This window comes from Empidonax traillii, unplaced genomic scaffold (assembly GCF_003031625.1).
Source record: "Empidonax traillii isolate 1590-97213 ecotype Southwest subspecies unplaced genomic scaffold, ASM303162v1 scaffold175:size1888319, whole genome shotgun sequence".
NCBI lineage: Eukaryota > Metazoa > Chordata > Aves > Passeriformes > Tyrannidae > Empidonax > Empidonax traillii.
Window position 1 is genome coordinate 1,298,575 of NW_020955368.1, and position 19,456 is coordinate 1,318,030.

At 41.3% G+C, this 19,456-nt stretch overlaps 1 protein-coding gene across 1 annotated transcript in view; it reads left to right on the top strand.

Annotated features, from left to right (window-relative positions):
- The first annotated feature begins 2,590 nt into the window (after positions 1-2,590).
- UVSSA (UV stimulated scaffold protein A) overlaps positions 2,591-19,456 on the top strand; it is a 52,395-nt gene continuing 35,529 nt past the window's right edge. The window contains exons 1-6 of the mRNA XM_027885993.1: positions 2,591-2,809; positions 3,054-3,384; positions 6,011-6,131; positions 7,112-7,534; positions 8,090-8,199; positions 8,824-8,952. Of these exons, the coding sequence (XP_027741794.1) occupies positions 2,712-2,809; positions 3,054-3,384; positions 6,011-6,131; positions 7,112-7,534; positions 8,090-8,199; positions 8,824-8,952 (1,212 nt within the window). The 5' untranslated portion in view covers positions 2,591-2,711. The remainder of the gene's footprint in view (positions 2,810-3,053; positions 3,385-6,010; positions 6,132-7,111; positions 7,535-8,089; positions 8,200-8,823; positions 8,953-19,456) is intronic.

Genomic DNA, 19,456 nt, shown 5'->3' on the forward strand with positions numbered 1-19,456 from the left:
TATTCAGCTCACACAGGAGGTCATTTTCTTTGCAGCCCAATTGGCACAAACTTGGTGACAATTTAATGTCAGTGTTTATCGTGTTTCTGTATCTTCAGATCTGAAACCAAAGTTATTTTAACTCCAAATTATTTGTAGGGAAGATTTTTTTTTTTTCCAAGTTCCATTTTGGCAGGAAAAGAAATCCTCCTTTTTAATTTCATATCATTAAGCTGAATACAGCTATCTTAAAAGTTCAGGGGGGTTCCTTTCTGACTGACATTCTCCTTTATAGCAAAGCTGGAAAACAAACCCTGGCAAAGAATCATCCAGTGAAATGGTGGAACTGTCTCCTACTGAGATGTTTCTTTTAGAAAAGGCTGCAACAGATAATTTGGTATTGCTCAAAGTCTGAAAAAATCCTTCCTAGAGCCATCAGTTTGACCTTTTAAATTTGTGGTGGAACAAATGGTTCTTATTTAATGTAAGAACAGCCAGACCCAAGTCATTGGTGCCAATGTACAAAATTCTGGAGCTTTTTTTGCCTGTGTGTATGGCCAAAGATACCGGGTGAACTTGAGATGACCTCTGGATGGACCAAGTGGTCATATCTGGAAATGTCTTTTAGGACAACATTCCCACTGCAAAGGCCTCCTGCCAATCACGACAGCACTGGGTATCCTGGAGAGGTGGTGGACAGGACAGCGTTTCTGGAAGAATCTCTGCTCCTGCAGGGTATCACTCACTCAGGAGAACCCACAAGCTGTCACTGCGTTGCTCTCGCTGATCTCTCAGCACAGAAGTTGAGAAATGCAACTCCTCGATTCACCAACCCCACACAATCCCCGCAGCACGGAGCTGCAGGCTCAGGATTTGCTGAGAGCAGCTGAAAAGTGACAGTGACACTGAACTCTGAGGCTCTGACGGGGTAGCAGCTGGTGTTCAGTTCTGCCTCCGCGCTCCGCGGTGTCCTGCACTCCCCTCCATGGAGCAGCCCAGAACAGTCGTGCCAGGGAAAATCCATGCAGGTGCACAGGGTTGGGACTTTTGCAGCTGAAGGAATTCTTCAGCGTTCTGGTTCTCTTCAGCCTTTTACTGCATTGGTTCAGAGGAAAAATATACGGAGATACTTGAATGGTGGCTATTTACCACGTTCATTAAAGAATAGAGGGGGGAAAGGGACTCAGCAACTTGAGCAAACACAGTTTTACATAATTGCCTTTGATTTTTAAAAACAAATAAATAAATAAATAGCCTAGCTCTGGCTGGGATTTGCCTGAGGGACTACCATGAATGAGTTACATAACCCAGCACTCATTCATCAGCCAGTTCCTTGCAAAACCATATGGCTCCTTGCAGGGATTTCTTTAAACATTATGCAAGGGTATGAAATCGGTGCCTTTGTAGATGGGAAGTCTGTTGCTTGAGGCTCATTTTGAAATTCTGTTTCCAGATAGTACAGCAATTCTACTTCTGCAAATAATACCCTAACAGAAAGCAGTTGTTGAGGCACTTTCAATCAAATGAGGAAGAGAAATAGAAAAAATAAGGAATAATGAAAGAGTAAACTGATCTAAACTTCAAAGATGAATGGTGCCATTCTCTGCGTGAATTTTACATGGAAATCCATTTTCTTTGTCGAAAGGCAGTGGGGAAAGGAGAGAAATATTGTTAAAAAGCAAGTTGTCATTGGTTTGATGTATTGAGAAATAACAGAGCAATTGCAAAATCTATGTGTTCATTTACTGCAGTAAATTTGAAGATATAAGTTTATTTCTTGTGAAAAGTGCTCAGTGCTGTCTTTCCCAATCACAGGAGCCAGCTGACAGACCTGCAACACCAATTCACACACGTTGCTTCCAACACATGCCTGAGCTGTGGATTCATGGAAACACTTTTCAGTTATCTTACATCATTTTCAAACGGGAACAAATCGAAAGAGGGGAATTTAAATTAGATATTAGGAAGAAATTCCTCCCTGTGAGGGGCGGCAAGGCCCTGGCACAGGTTGACCAGAGATCCTGTGGCTGCCCCATCCCTGGAAGAGCCCAAGGACAGGCTGGACGGGGCTTGGAGCAGCCTGGTCTGGGGGGAGGTGTCGCTGCCCATGGCGAGAGGTTGGATATTTCATGTCCGTTCCAAGCCCTCGACATTCCATGGGGCACACGCTGTGACTCTCGGGGATGGCCCTCTGCAGGTCTAACAGTCGGGCTCGACGACCCTCGTGGGTCCCTTCCAACTCAGCATATTCTGCGATCCTGCGTTTTTACGACTCTGTGACAACGAGTGTTCGTGAACACCAAGGTGTTAAACGGGGGGTTCAACCCTCCCAAACCGGGGCGCGGCTCCTTTAAGGGCTCCCTCCGCCCTTCCCCTGTAGGCGCTTCCGGGTGCCGGCGCGTCACGTGGGCGGGGCGGTGGTACGGGCCGGGGGGGGGGCGGGGGATGGAGGACGGTACCACCCGCCGCTGGGCGGGGGGGTGGGTGGAGAGCCCCGATGGGCGGGGCTTCATTGAGGGGCGTGGCCTCCTCTGAGGGGCTGGAGTTCACTTCCCTGGTGGGCGTGGCCAGCGAGGGGCGGGGCCATTTCTGAGGGCTGAACATGGCGCCGCCCAGACTCGGCCGGGCCCGCTGGCGCTGCCGCAGCTCGGCCGGGGCTCTCCCGGGCTGAGGAAGGTACTGCCCGGCCGGGCGAGTGTCTCGGCAGCTCCGCTGCCTCGCTGCCGGCCGACATGGACCAGCGCCTGGCCGAGCTGGTGGAGGAGCTCACCACCTCCGGGGAGCCGCGGCTGGAGCCGGGCAGGATGAAGGAGCTGAAGAAGATCTGCAAGTACGGCGGCACGGAGGGAGCGAACCGGGGCCCGCTGCCTCTGCCCGGGCCGGGCAGCCGCGGAGCGGTCCCAGGAGCCGCCCTGGGCCTTGCTGTGGGGGGCTGGGTGCTGTGGAGGGCCTGGGTGCTGCCAGGTTTAAAATTTAAAATACATTAAAAAACCCCACGAACTTCTGTTTTGTCATTGCTGAGCCTCTCTTTAAGTAACCCCCCGCTCCTTCTCCTTCCTCGTCTCCCTGCCCAGGTCGTCGGAGGAGCACATCAGCCACGCCTTCCACCTGCTGGTGACGCGGCTGCAGGAGGAGCACGCCGAGATGCGCTTCTCCGCCTTCCAGGTGGTGCAGGAGCTCTTCACCAGGTCCCACCACTTCAGGACGCTGCTCATCGCCAACTTCCAGGAGTTCCTGGAGCTCACGGTGGGCATAGACCACGAGCAGCCCCTTCCCCCGCCCAAGGAGGTGGCGCAGAAGCTGAGGAAAGCGGCCATCAAGGCGGTGCAGGACTGGCACGAGAAGTACGGGGAGGCTTACAAGCAGCTTTCCCTGGGATACCACTTCCTAAAGCGGAATAAGAAGGTACTCTGCCTGTAGGACACACCCTGTGGACCGTGTTCTTTGGAAAACAAACCTTTTCGGTTCATCCTTCAGGATTGTAAAGTTTGAAAAGCCCCAGGCTTGTGATCGTAGCAGGGCTCAGCCTTTTCTCAGGGTGTAAGAAGTATTTGCTTTCACCCACTGAATCCTGCCTGGAGCCCCAAGGTTTAGGCCTTTTTTGGAAGGGAAATAATGGTTATGCTGTAAACCGAGGATAACCAATTAAGTCCTTCTGTGCCAGTTTAAACTAACCTGATTTCTGTACTGAGCTATCCAGTTGTAGCTTCCCTTTACTGTGCAGCAGAGACAGCAAGTGTGGATGTTTGCCCCCACCAGCTGCAGTGTTACTGTGCCATACAAGAAGTTTTACTAAAGAGAAAATTTCTTGCATGTAACCACTTGCTTTTAAATCTCCCCTCAAGGCTTCAAGTTAGTGTTTGGAACATACTGCTGCTTTTGTCTGTCTTCTGCTGCACAGAGAATGAAATTGGGAATGCTATTCTAGCATTCACATGATCCGTGATGGTAACAGGCTTTCAATAAACATACTGATTTTCTTGCTCTTCAGAAAGACAGATGTTCAGTGTTCCTAACAGTACATCCAAAAACCTTTGTGATATGTGATGTGTTCCTGTTGTTCTGGTTCCACACTAAGCTCATCGTGTTCCCTACTTACTACAGTCTGCTGGTTTTTTAATACAGTTTTTGGCATCTGCTCCCTAAAGATGATTGTCTCTGGATTCTCCTTTTTTGTCTTGCTTAGTAAAGAAAGGAAACTAAAGGACAGTGACGAGGAGAAATGCGAGACTGAGACAAGGGAGGTTAAATACATAGCACGGTTTTACCCAGTGGAACACAAGTGTACAACAATTCTGCTGGAGTCTGGCAGACCTGGCTGTGCTCCTGTGGGCAGTTAGGACTGAGGGATCCCTCCCCATGTGATACAAGCTCCCCAGCGAGGCTGGCTGTGCTGTTTTCTGGAGCAGCTGAGTTTGAATTCCTCTGGAAACATTAGGAACAATCTCAGGTAGTTTGGTATCTCGTGTACTTAAAGACTTGATGTGAGCCAATTGGCCTTTTGCTGTTTTAATGCTTGGAAGTGTGGAAAGCAACCCAAAGTTTTGAGGAGGCATTTTGACCTCTCCTTTTGAGAGTTACAGGTTTGGCACAGCAGTATAGGGCAGCTTAGAAGTGTTAGCTCTGTGTGTGGTTTGTGGTTTTGGTTGGCTTTTTGTTTTTTTTTTAATTATCACCAAAACCATTTTATAAACAGTCAGAAGATGCTCTCCTACTTCTGTGTGGAGAGCTGTGCAAGCTTGGTAGAAAAAATCAGATCCTAAAACCTAAAAACCAAAGGAAGCTCACTGGTGATCCATGTGCTGCTGTAGGCTGTGAGTGTAGTTCCTTTCCCTACCATCCTTCTGCCCACCCATTCCCCACTAAAAATTAAGAGCTTGGTGCGAGTGCCTCTCCTCCTAAACCGCTCGGGACTCTCCATGCCAGTTTCTGTGACAGCTGTTTCACAAAAATCACTTCTGTGGCTCCAGAACTTTGGTGGAGGATGTCGATATCTGGGAGCCATTACTGGACGTGCTGGATCATCTAAGAGTGGCAGTAATGACAGACACCTTCAGTGAGTGCTTGTGTCTGTAAATATTGCACCAGAGAGTCTGTGGGCTTCAGCATCAGCAAAGTGCAGGCTTGCTCAGCACTCCGTGTCACCTGTGTTGAAGTGAATAAAAGCTCTGTGGTAGCAATCAAAGGATTGCTGTATTTTTCTTTTTCGAAGGGGTTTCCTTACCCAGTAACGCAATCAATACTCCCTTCCTTAAAGCAGGAGTGAAAATTTACATTTTCAAGCCCTTCCAAGACCAAACTAAAAAAAAAAAAAAAACAACAAAAAACCACAAACAAAACACAAAACCAACCCCACACTGCAAATATTTTAAGAAACACCATTTTGAGTTGCTCAGATTTATGTTTGTATTTTACTCATAAGAAAGGGAGACTGAATGTTGACTTTTCGCTCAATCCCGAAATCCAACAAACCTAATTGTAAAATCACAAATTTGGTCTTTTTTTGTTAAGTAAATTTGAATGTATTTTACTTTCCTTGCTTACAAAGCTCTTCAGTAAGTGAGATGTATACTTGTGGTAGTAGTGCTTACGAATTTTCCTGGATTTCTTTTACTAATAGTGGATCTAGTGTAATGTTTTCATGTGATCTTAACGTTTACCCTGCATAGTCTGTTCCTGCCCACTCTCCCTAAATCCTTGTCTCCAATCCTGTGACAAAAGTCTCCCAAAGCCTAGTTTATTCCTGCACTTCAGGGGTGAAAATCTAAGTGTTTTGTTTTTCTACCTTATGATTCCTTTCTGAAAGCCATTGATTCTCAGCAGTCCCTTATTAGTAGAAATAAAAGCTCTGTTCAGAATTGCTGTAGTTATTGATTCGAGGAGGAGAAGAGATAAAAGGAAATGCTGCTGAGCTTCTGGCTGATCGCTGGTGTTAGAGGATTTTTCACCACAGATAAGGATCTTAGGAAATGGATTTTCTATATATTTCTTACGAGGGATGTTACACTTTTTTTCCTCATTTCCTCCTTAGGTGGATTTTCAAGATGTGCATGCCAGAACCGTGGCTGAAAGGAGGAGGGAGGAGGAGAGGCAAAAACGGCTGGATAACGTTTACAAAGAAAAAGTCAAAAGAACTGAAAAGGAAATGGAAGGTCAGTTACTTCAGTTCTTCTAGTGGGTTTTTGGTTTGGTTTGGTGTTTGTTTCTAAGAAAGGAAGTGTTATCAAGTAAAGGTGTGGTCTGTACTTCAGTCAAGTATGAATGCATAACCCCAAGCAAACATATCACGAGACTTTTCGGAGCTGGTGACTTGATTTCTGTCATTAATTAAGCACAGACTTCCCGATACCTTCTGGGCTGATGACATTAATTATATTATATATACAATCATTGGTTCCAGAAGTATAGGCATAGGAATCCTGGATACAGTGCAGGATACCTATGAAGATTATCATACTGCAGCTGGAAAATATATATTTAACTAGGGGTTAAGCCCCCGAGATATGTGCACAGCAAAAACATTTCTGTAATGCCAGAGAACAACACAGATAGTTGGTATGTTATGCTGCAGTTAGAAAGGGTTATTTAATTAAATTACTTCATTATATGTGATGCATCCAACTGTGTCTGCCTTTATTCTGCATGCTGGAAATGTTTTCACGCATGAGAGTGGAATTTTAAAGAGATTCAACTTTCTTAAAGTAATTTTTATTGGTAGCATCTCTTGGAGAAAGAAATGGCTACACTTATGTGCACCTATAAAATTTGTAGCTGTAGAATGAATACTCACCAACATCACTAAGAATATCCTCACCGTTTTCCTTCAGATTCTATGAAGTACTTGTGTCATCCTTGCATACTGAAATTTTAGAGAGGATAGGGAAGGGTGGAACCCTGATTCTACATTTCTTGCTCAGGAAATTCTAGATTTCCTGCTTAAGAAAAGTACTGTCACTTCTATAAGGACAGTTTCTGCGGCAGAGGGAGGTGTGGATGGCTGAATCATCACTGATCACTGGATAAATGGATTCCCCCCTTTGGCAGTCAGATTTGTTTTGTAACTCAGTGTCTGCTTTGGAGACATTAACATTTTACAGTATTTAACAATATTCTAAAACAATTGTCTTGATAGAAATGTCCCAGGAGATTGCTGATACACTGACAGAGATGGAAAACTGTTTCCAGCTTCTGATGCCGGATCCTTTCAACTTCGCTGTGAACGACGCGGAACTGGAACCCGACAAGCAAATGTCTGCATCCCCCTCCTCCTCCCGGGGGGAAGTTGACCAGTCCTGTTTTGGGTACAGGGATGATGAACAGCCATGCTGCAGCAAGGACATTCTTCCTGTTTCTCAGTGTGTCAGAACTGATGGAAACAAAGAGTCAGATGAGAAGCAGGAGAAGCGTGAGCAAAAAGAGTTGGGTGGAGGCACACGCTCAGAGGTTCAGTCCGGTGACCCTGCTCTCAATGATGATGATGATGATTACCAGACTTTTGTTAGGAACCACGGGCTTATTTCACATAAGTACACTCTAGACCTTGAAATCTCCACAGGTACCTGGAAAATTTTTTGACATATAGCTGGAAGTGCTACTTTCACACTTTGTGTGAAGTGCTTTGTAGTTGTGGTTTTGGGTTTTTTTTCTATTACTTAAAGGCTGGGGTTGCTGGGCACTATTTTGCTTTGGGATTCCTAGATACCACTTTGTTTTATTTTGGAGTTCTTCTGTTTCTGCTTCATCTTGTAACTGTTCTTTGAAATTTTTGGTGTTCTTGTGTGTGAGTAACAGATTTTACTAATTACCTTCTAAGACTGAAATTTTGTATCAGTTGTTCATAGTACCTATAATAAGATGAGTTTCCTGTTTTTATTTGGTGATTCTTTAGTTATGATGGCTTAACAGCTCTTTCTGGCATCACTGGACTGAAAACTTCATATTTTTCCCGGATTTTTTGAATATGTGGATAATGGTAGAATAACTAATACTGAACAGAGAAGCATTCTGATGTTTGTACATTTCCCTGAAGTGATCAAATATTTTAGAAGGATTAATGTCTAAGATACATAAACGTCATGCTCTAACTCTTTTTTTCCCCTGTTTTGAGCAGATATAAAAGTGCAAGAGAATGAAGATAACACTGCCATCATAAACAGTGTCATGGATGCTCACAAACTTCTCAGAAATAAATTCTGGCCTTCTATACAGTCCTGGATTCAGGTGGGATAAAGAGATATTTTTTTTTTTTTTAATTTTTCAATAAAAAGATGGTGGAACAAAGACTGGGGTGCAGAAAGTCTTGAGGGAGAGTGAGCCAAAAGGAAAATAAGGTCGAAGAAACATAGGAGCAACTAGGAAAGATTTCTGTTTCAGTAGGGGTGGACCAAAGGAGGCTGCAGGAGCTGTGTAACTTGTTTGATAGCTCTCAGCCTTGGGTGTGGTACCTACAGTCAATAATGTGGTGTTTTTTTGGTTTTTTGTTTTTTTTTTAAGGTAGGGTAAAATAGGGCTTTTTGCAAAGCAATAAAGTAAAACACAGCTTGTTTTTGTCAGACACCTGTCTATCAGATAAACAGCATGCCCTGGAGCCTCCTGCATGGAATTTGGCCTGTGGAAGGACACTCTCAGAAGATGTTTGTAATAGCTGTTCATTATTTGTCTTCACTAATTGCTGTTGGTTTTTATAATCTGTATAGGAAAAGAATTGGCTTTGCTAATTGTTACTTGTAAAACAAAGGAATTTGTGACGATGTCATTTCACTAATTATGAAGGAAAAAATAAAAATTTTGTTTTGCTCAGATGTCTAGAAAAATGAGTTAGAACATTGTTTTCTTCCTTTGCAGTTACTCACCAGAGCAGGAATCAATGATGATCGGCTAAGATGTGCCATTGAACTCAAGAATAAACTGGAGGCTGCTATGAAGAAATACAAGGAAATGAACATTTCCTTCAAAGCAAGAAAAAGAAAAGTGGTGAGTTTCTCGAAATTACTGGAGAGGACCCCATTAGTAAATCTTACCTTGTATACAAAAATAGCTCTTTTCTCTTAAGCTCTAATCTGGGGAACTTTTCAACAGAAGCTTTATTGAAAGGTACATTAATTTAGCTGGTTGTAGCTTCACTCAGGGAGGTTGCAGTAAACACCTGTATAATATGCCAGTGGCCTGGTTATTAGATAAAACCATTTAAAGCATCCCTCATGTTGTTTAGGATAGAGAAGTGGATAAGTGCAGATTTTATTTATTCTTAGTTTCTTCGTGTGGAACACTGTTAGGTCCTCAGCTTCTTTTGTGCATATTTCTCAGTAAACACTGTAATACTCATGTTCTTTTACAACTTGCAAAACTATGTGAGTGTCTGTCAATTCAGTAGACAAGTTTCTCTGCTTTGCAGCATTTACTCTCTCTAGTGAGCATGTGATGTGATGGAGGTTACCATAAGAGAATTGGTTATTATGTAAGCTTTAGAGCATTAAACTGTTTCACAAAGATTAACTACCTGTGACAGTTCTTGTGAAATAGATAGAACTGGTGAGTAAACAGAGGCTGGAAGATCAAGTACGTTACTGAGATGCAAAAAGGAGTCTAATGGCTTGTTTATGCAACTAAAAAGCAGAGCTGCATAATACTCATTTCTGTTGGCTATGATCAGATGAAATTACTGTATAGCTTGACATGAAAATAAGTGGTTTGGGTCAGGGGTCAGACTAGAGTCTGGTTTGGATTTACTGGATTGTAAGAATCTGATCTGGACATTATCCTTTGGACTACATTGTGGTAGCCTCATTTAGCCATGACTGAGTGTTGCAGACTTTGCTTTCATTGTGCAAATGGAGCTTAATCAAGATTAATCTGGTTCATCATTTTAACACCTGCTGATGTGCCACACCAGTCAAAAATGCCAACTCTGAATGAAAAGACTGTCTTGTCAGAGCTCTTTTTTCTCCAGTGAAATATGTGTGCTACCTTTATGCAACCAGCTATGAAGGAATCCAGACATCTGCTGTCATTCCTGCCATTTGCTTGACAGGGCTTCATTTGCTGCACCTCTGCATGGAATATTGGTTGCTATATTTCTTACAAGATATAAAGGACATTCAAGCCTTGATTTTCGTGTGTGTGCGTGTGCATGTGGATGTGTTTGAAGTGGCATTGTTACCACTTCTAGAGAGTGATCAGTGCTATCTATATGCTTTCATAGCATGTTTATAACTAATACCTCTATTAGGTTGAAAGACTAATAAATTCCATTGTTAAAAGGGAAAAAAAAGGAAAATAATAGCAGTGCTCACAAGGAATACTTTCAAAATGGAGCAATGCAGATTGAGTTAACTTAAGCATTGAAAACAATATATAATTATACCTAGGGTTTTTCTCCAGTGGAAAATAACCAAATTTAATGTTAGTGCTGAGTTATTTTAAATTTATAACCTGAACATAAAGAGCTTTGTACTGCAGAAGGCAACTGTATAAATTATATTTTATTCATGTGTCAGATGACTTTACTGAGACGTAAAAACATGGTAAATTGAGAGTCTGATAGAAACAAAACAAACAGAATCTCTTAGACCACGGTTATTAAATCCCCGTCTGTCAAATATTTACATGTCAGCATATGAAACACTACACACAGCTCCTCTTTAGTTCAGCATTGCTGCCTTGGTTATGTATTGTGGCTCTGTCTGTCCCTGTGTCCTTGGAGCTGTAGCTCTTGCCATGCCAAAGTTTTTCTGCCTTCTGTGTCTTTAAACCCCAGAGAAGAAGTGCTGATGGTCTGTCTGTCTTTCAGAGCCCTGGCTCTGGGCCACCCTGTCCCAACAGCATGGGGCTTTGTGGATGTTACTGGTGGCACATGGAGTCAGTGAGTGCTGTACCTGCTCAGAGTGGAGATGAGAAAAAGGGGAGCATTTATAGCAAATATAAAGCAGAATTGTCAGGAGTTGTCAGACTTTTTGCATTTTCTTTGTGCTCAATCTCCATGCTTCCGTGGTCACTGATTTCCCCCCTTTTCATCTGTTCTTTTCCGTGCTTTGTTTCTGTTCTGTGTCGGAACAGAGAGAGTAAAGGCTTTACCCATCCTCAAACTGAGATCGGGAAAGTTGATAAAGCAAAGTGTTTAGTGAGAGACAGTGAACCTGGAGACTTATGACTGTGAACTCTATTATAACTCTCAATCCTGCAGAGATTTAAATTGCCATTTAAAAGAGAGAAGGTGCTGAAGTCCCTTACCATTGCCATGTGTCATTGATACTCTTATTTAGCTGATCAGTTATACAAAGATGTGGCTGAAATGCAAATAATTGTATACATCTGGAGTAATTCTTCATTCTGCCGTTTAATATGAATATACCAGCAGTGTAGCTGGATGTGAATTACACTGAGAGGAAGAAATTGGTGGTTACCTGGCCTGCATTCACAGAAGAATCATTTTTTTTTTTGGTGCACAAGGTGTGTGCTTTTGGCAATCCTAATTATTACATCCATACTTTCCATTGTTTCCTGTTTCATTTTGCAGATCATGGAGCACTAGCCTCCAAGGCAGGACTTGTGGGCATTCACAGCCTTGTTAGAGAATTAGCACAGATTATTTTCTCTGAAGTTTTTTTTTTTTGGTTTTTATTTTTTTTTTTTTACCTCTATGGAAAAACGGAAAAGTCCCACTGCTTTGCAAAGCACAGAACTTCCTGTAGGTTTGTGGAACTTCACTTCCACAAAGTCACTTGAAGGAAAACACAGGACTTTATACAGTGAGACACTTTGGCTTAAAATGGTTTATAGTGACATGAGCTATAACCACCTCTTTCTTTTCTCTTCCTTGAGAGTGAGGAACTCAAACCATCAGAGGGCCTTAATTACAAGGAGGGCCAGCATTTCCACGTGACACTTAGACCCTGCCAACACCAGTAGCCTGTGGCACCCATTTTGCACTTGCCTCTCAGGAGCTGTGGGAGGAGAGGAAAAAGAAAAAGAGGGGGTTTTCTTTGACTGTCTAGGAACAAAACCCTCGCAGCAGATTTTATAATTATTAATACGTCTCTGCTGCCCAGAGATTCCCTCTTCCTGTTTCTGTGCCCCCAGCAGATCAGGAGTCATCCAGACGTTTTTTCCCGAGCTGTTACTGTTTCAAATGGGTGGGAGGTGGACAAAAAATGAACAGACTTGCTGTGTTGGTCAAAGGCTAGTGGGTTTTTTGTGTGCTTACACAAGTGTGGTTAAATTCTTGTTTGGGTGAATCAGGTTTCTGACAGAAATTGCATTTCGGGAGCATAAACAAGAGTTTTGAAATCCATTTTCCTGTGAACGTGTGTTTTAGCCGAATCCGGGGGGAAGAGGGCGGGACCTGTAGAAGGGCTTTTATTTCACGGTACCTGAATGCTTGACATATCCCTTTTTTCTCGGAGTGCCTGCTTGGGATAATTCCAGTGCCCAGTAGAGGGAGTGCATACTGCATGCTCCGCATTTTTCTCTGTGCCACCTTGATCCAAAGCCAGCCATCAGCTCGGGCTGTGTTTTCAGGTAAACTTACTGCAACAGCAATACACCAGAGACCCTTCGAGTTAATTCTTGACTCGATTTAGATGAGTTATTATACAACTACAGTTGTAATCATTGGCTGAGACTGGTGTAGGTATTTCTGTTTCCAGAGGCTTAATTATTTTGTAGGAATAACTTACTTAAATTGTTCTCTAAAAGTATTTTTGCTAGTTAAAAATCATTCTAGTTTTTGATGTCTTCCTCCTTTTCTTAAAATACTAGATTTTAATTGTTTTTCTTGTTTAGTATCTGATTGGCAGCTGATAAGATGCAAATGATCCTGCAGTTTTAAAAGCTGTGAGAGGACAAGTATATACTGTGTTGTAAATCATGTACACTACTTTTCACTTAGATCCTTTCCATAAAGGATTATCCATTAGGATAATACTTGAAATCTTGACATTTTTGATAGAAATGTAGCTCCTTAACGGTATTTTGTACTCTGAAAGTGTGACTTTCTGTTCTGTAATTACTTTGGGAAGTTGTGGAATGTTTAGTACTCAGGGTGCCTAAAACTTGGACAGACAGAATCCAGCAGGAAAGATGATATGAGAAACATCCCTCTCATTTGTCTGTCAGCAGAGTGGTCATTTAACAGGCCTGTTACGTGTTCAATTTTAAATTTCAAGTTACATTAACAACCAGGGATATATGGTTTTTCATTATCTGTATTCATTACTTTTTGTTTCACCTTTCCTTATCTTCTGTCAAATCGGAGCGCGCGCTTGGATCTTGATTTATTCGTGTACTTAATTTTATCCTTGTGAAACATCTGGTTGAACTCAATAATGCCATTAATAATTAGATCTGGAGGAGCCTGTCCTTGTGTTGTCCAGAACCTGATCTGATACTCAAACCTCACTGTAATACAGTTCAGATTTTTTAATGAAAGAGTAATGTCAGAAAATGGCCACAAATTTACAACTTAAATAGTTGCTGCTCATAATTTAGTCTTAAAATATTTTAATATATTAAAAGGTTAAGATTTTAATGTGTTGTAAATTAAGCCAAGAGTTCTACCAATTACTTGGCTACAAGACCACTGCTGCTTTTTTTTCCATATATCTAACTTCAGTTTGTCATTTTAGCACTGCTAGCAAGTTATTTCTATCTAATAATTTTGTAGCTTTATAACTGGCTCTTCTTAAGCCCGGCTTTTAGTGAAGTCAGTGCCTCCTTTAGAAAAAAAAAAAAAAGCTGGACTTGAATTTTCTAAAATTCAGAAGCAAAGACTGCATTGTTTTCTCTTTCTGCAGCCATAGCCAATCCAGTCCAGCTGACAGCCTTCTGTAACAGCTTCTTGTACTCACATCCCTATGCTTTTTCCTCTGTTCTTCATCTTAGAGATGTTGTTTCTGAGGGTTGAATAATTGTCCTTAGTGATCCCTCACAGTGCCTGAACCCCCACCTGCTAAAACATACAGAGACCACAGAGCAAGAGAGACAGCTCTGTAGAGAAGTCTTTTCCTCAGGTGCTGCTTTTAAATCCTAACAAAGTTGCCCTTTGAAAACGGGAAGCATTTCACGTTAAGATATGAATAGTAACTCGATGTTGATTGTGACTGTGTTTTCTAAAACTTAAGAGAGATATAGGAGTATTTAATATGTCCTTTATCAGATTCTATATATTGTTAGCATGTAATGTGTTCAGAATAAATAAAATTTAATAACGTTGGTGTTGTCAAATTGGTAGCCCCAGAAACATTTTAGTTTGTTTTTTTTTTCCTAGCTAATGTTTATCAGAAAAGCCATGTCAACCGTAACTGTAAAAGTAAGCAGCAAATATTAAATAAGTCATACATTTATGCTTCCTCTTCCCTCTTCGCCATTTTAATTGTCATGTTTTAATTATTTCTGTGAAATATCTCTTTTGTAACCACCTTTCAGCTAAAAGAGCTTTCTGGTTTTGCAAGTCCTATTAGGATGTAGGACTGATAGGAACCAAAACACTATAAAATGAACCCTCGGAGCAGCTCTTGCTTGCTCACGTGTCCGATCAGCCGGGGGATGACTTTGGCTGAGTTTTTTTCTTTTCTAGAGCTGAATTGTTGGTGTGGTGTGTTTTCTGCCTTGCCCTGGCTGTGCAGCCTGCCACTGCTGTGCAGTTATTAAAAATATCTTGTTATGCAGATCTAGCCATGAATTCCTAAGGTTGTCGCTGCGACGACCTCTGGTCCCCATCTGATTCGCAGGTCGCACAATGCAATTTGGAGCTCTTCTAATAGACTGTAAAATAAGGTGGGATGTCTCTATCATCAAGTTAACCCTTATGTTAAGTATTTAAGTTTTTCGGGCCCAAGGGTCATCTCCCTTGATTCATCTATGAATGCTGAGCAGTTGTGTGCTCTGCAGGTAGTGGATATAAATTTGCTTCCTGCTTTTTATCCGTCCTACCTTGCAAGGGGGAGGGTGAATATTGAATTTATTTGTGAGGTTCATGAAGGTACATTGCTAAATGTGTATTTATAAAAATGGGAAGGGAAGAAGATTTTCAGGCTTGGAGCACATACTAAATTAACACATACATTTAAATTTAAATGCAGTAATATTGAAGTAAATATATCCACATCTAAAATATCTTTATATCTAAAATCCACAATCGAGAATATGTGTAAGGTTATGTGTCCTGCATAGAATAATGAGTTGACTTTTGTGTAATAAATTAGGCTTATTTTATCGAGCTGTATATTTACCTGTTAAAAATAACAGCGTCTGAAATAATTTTTAACAAATGTGCGGTTCAGATTCATTCATAAATGTGATCATTGAAGTCAGCTGCAGTTTAGTTACTGACTTTACAGTGTGTGTGTTCACAGGCTGGCTCATGAGACAGAGGCAGGTGTGCATTGGTGGTGGATACAAAGTTTTGGCAGTACAATTTGCTCCGGTGCAAGTGATAGGTGGTAATCCATCAAATGCACTAGGACTTTTTTTTTTTGCATGAATGAGTGCTAATGGGAATCTTGTCATAGCCCATTTTAGATGAAAATCACTCTTTCTAAAATTTCATAAAGAAAAGGACTAGTAATGAGAATTTTTCCCCTCCTCAGCTCTAAAATTTAGCTTTTATCATGTGTAGGCCTCTGAATCATGAAAAAATTAAATAACTCAGTGTTGCCTAAAATATTTCCAGGCATCATAGGAGTATAGTTCATAAATCACTTGGACTAGCTGAAAAGCTCTGGAAAACCTAGAGGCTTCTCTGGGGAGGAGTAAAGAAAGAGGTATTTTTGGCTGACCGTGTTGTTAATAGACCATAAACCAACCTTTTGGTCCAGAAATGGATATAGCCAGTCCTGGACCTCACAGTCAGTGAGGAATTTAAACAATTCCATCTGGAGTGGTGTGCTGGAAAGTGAGTAAGTCTGGAAAGAAAAAGGGAGCAGGGTTAGCTCATGTGTAGTGGCTGTTCAGGGTAGCATTTGTAACCTTGGCATTGGCTGCCCAACAGCTGCTTTCTTCTCTGTGGACAAAAAGAGGCCTTTCCTATTGCTTGTAGGAAGGGAAAACACCTTGGGAGCTCTGCTCTGGGTACATTCCTGTCTGAGGACATTCCCTTTTATGTTAAGATGAATGAAAAACTGCATAGAACTTTACAGAGTTTCCTTGCTCACAGTTATCCATGAGTTAGGAAGAAATCAAGTCTGGTTCTAAAGGCGTGGCTAATATTTTGTTAAAATTCTTTCATCCATTCTGCAATTCCTGAAACGTTAAAAATTAAATTCTACCAGGTATTTCTTAGTGTTGTTATGCAGCTACCTGATCTACTTATTATCTGGTGGAGCTTCTTGTGCAGGCCGCTGTTGTACAGGGAACACCAGCTTATATGTCTTGGTAATGATTTTATGGTTGGTTTAAATATGATCTGAACACAAGCAGAAATCAAAAGGGATAGTCCTGTCTCTGCTTCTTCCCCCTGAGGACTCCCAGTGCCTCCCTTGTACCCACAACAGAGCTCCTGTTGCAGCAGCAACCTGAACTGGCTGGAACCTAATCCAGAGAAGATTTCTGTAGCAGCACTAAGCTCAGATAGTGAGAGTGTCCCTTTCAGAAGCTGAATAAACTCAGGTAATGCAGATTAGGAAGGTCAATCTGTACTTAATCAGAGAATCCAAATTGATGGAGTGATACCCGATTAGCTCATCTCCCAGTGTGAATGAAAAAAAGCAACCAGATACTACTGTTAAATATATCCTTTTTTAATGTGTAATAAGCTGTAACGCTTGATGTATGCACAGCAGCTGCATGGGACAAGTACATTGCTGCGCTTCTAAAAGTGAGATGCGACCATTATTTTTGTATAATTATTACACAAAGACATTTAAGGGACTGACACTATGATCGCTCTTGATAAAACAAATTAAATATAGGTATCAAACGTCAGCACGAATTTGGTGGGAACCAATTCTCTTTCATTTTGGGGGAATTAAATAATGAAAAGTTGCAGACTTCGATTTTAGCTCACGGGGGTGCATGAAATGGAACAGCATTGTTAGACCTGGAGGCCTTTGGTAGTTTAACTGAAACGGAATGTGATACTTATTTTATGAAAAATGTGGGACATGCAAGAGAACTTTTGCCTTTTTAATGAACTTACTTAGGGTTTAAGGTGATTTATGCAACCAAGTACTGCTGGTTTTGGTGGACGGTAGGAACCCCAGTAGTGAGGTATGAAAATACATCTGAGGCTCCATCTTGAGTGGTTATTGCTAAAGAAATACTAATCTTGCCTTGCAATGTCTTCCTGAGGCAATAATTTTGTTAAATGCATCAGTTTTCTGGACTACCTTTATTTGCTGTCCTCTGTGAAACTGTAAATGCACACGCTGGCCCAGTGGGTACCCTGGACGTACCAATTTCCTTTGAATGATGATTCATCAAGGTGCAAGTTTTTTTGAACTGTTGCACCTTAAAACCTACAGGTCTTTTTGAGTAAAACCTTTCTGCTTTTTATTAAAATCCCTCCTAAGCTTATCTGGGACCTTGAGCCTGCCAGGATGCAGAGATGCAGGAGCTGGTAACACAGACTGATTCAAGAGAGGGCTTTGGCACAAAGTCTTGAGGAGGTCTTCAGTAAGGACTGTGAAAATACAAACTCTGGCTAGTGTGCAATACTTTAGTGAAAAACTGGTTCATTGGGTAGTTGTTATATTGCCAAAGCGATTTGGAGCAAGCTTTGCTCCTTCTCCAGCATTGTACTTGGACTCAGTGTTGGGCTGGAACCCTCTAAGTGTTTTTACTAACTTGTGGAAATTAGGAAATAATGTGAAAAGTGCGTTCCTCGATAAAAGCCAGCCTGGCCAAGAAGCCTGTGTGCTGTTGAGCAACTACAAATGGAATGAATGGTGATACTTTTACGGGTAAACATAAAATGTGCTTTGCCTGGACCACATATCTAATTTGCAGTTGTCGAGGTTTGAATTTATGCTCGGATCATGGAGTGAAGGGGAGGGAGAGCATGTGGGAGGTCCCTATAAATACAGCTCTGTTAACAGTTTGTGTTGCACACAGGAAAACCCAAGCATGGTTCTGAAATCTGTGCAAATGCCAGCATTTATTTCCACATCGTCCTGTGCAGGATGATTGTGTATAAAGGAATGGAAAATGAGGAACTTGTCTTTACATGTAAGATACACTACTGGCACTGAAGAAATTATTTTTACCCCAGTCACTGTTTTCTTACATAGAATGTCCCCAAATTTCATTTAACGTGACTGCAGTATGTTTTGTGTTGAGGTTGAATAAAAAAAAAAAAATCTATGTGCTTAAGGTTACCCCTCTAACTAGGTTCTACAGCAATAAATATTCTGGTTCCCTAACCAAAATCTTCTAGAAAAATATTTAGTTGGTTTTGAGTAGATGCACATGAGATATTGGCATGGTGGAATAATTTGCAAGATCTTTCAGTGAGGGTATTAGCATATAAATAGCAGATGCAATGACGACCATCACAGCTGAGTACATTTAATTTTTAGTTTATAAGATAGAATGGGTTTTTAAATGCATAGCCATCAAGCCTGCTGAAAGACAAATGAAGTTTAGAGTTCACTTGTCTGAGAATGCCTTACATCATTTTTTTTTTTTTTTAAAAAGGGAAACAGGCACACATAAAACTGAGCAAAAGTGATTTCTTGGGTGAAAAGTAATTGAGATTGCAAACCAAGTTAATTAGACCATGCAAAATTTATTTAATGGTCCCAGCTGTAGTTTGTGGGTGGTGTTTCAGTAAGTAGATACGACTTCTTCATGTGCTATCTTTTTTCTTCCTTCTTTCTCTACAATAATTAGTAAAGGCTGTACATTTACTCCTATAAAATGATTGCTTTGTATATTTCTGTCATTTTATTGCTTGCTTTAATTACAATTGCAGAGACCTGGGTTTTTAAATCCTCGTAGCAGAACGCAGCAGTCAATTTGTATAAAAGTGAGAAAGGGGCCAAAGGCTTTTTTCCCCATCTTTCCAAGTGTTGTGTGGTGGGTGGAGGCTTTTTTTTCCACATTTATTCCTGGTTGGGATGGATGAACAAGGCCTTTAAGTGGAGCTGTGGTTGCCCTGAGCTGCACTCACGGCCAGGGGCTGTTGGAGTGTTGACTGCAAAGTAAAAGATACAATTGCATTTCTGCTGGCACCCAGTGTTTGTTTCCAGGATTATTAGTAATAAGGAAACATCTGCTTTTCCAAGTTTTTTTTTAATGAGCTAGGGAGTAAATGGTTTGATTTAATCAGCACTATTTTAAGTTTGTAGTGAAAATCAGGAGAATGGAGAAGATGTTTTCAGTGATTAAAGTGAAAATCATGCATGTGTATTTTTTGTCTTTTTTTTTAAACCATATTCCCATATGTAAATGGGTTCAGCTCAAGAATCTGGAAATTAATTGCCCGGTTAGACCCTATTTCCTCTCACTGAGAGATATCTAGTCAGGAATACTACCAAGTAAAAAA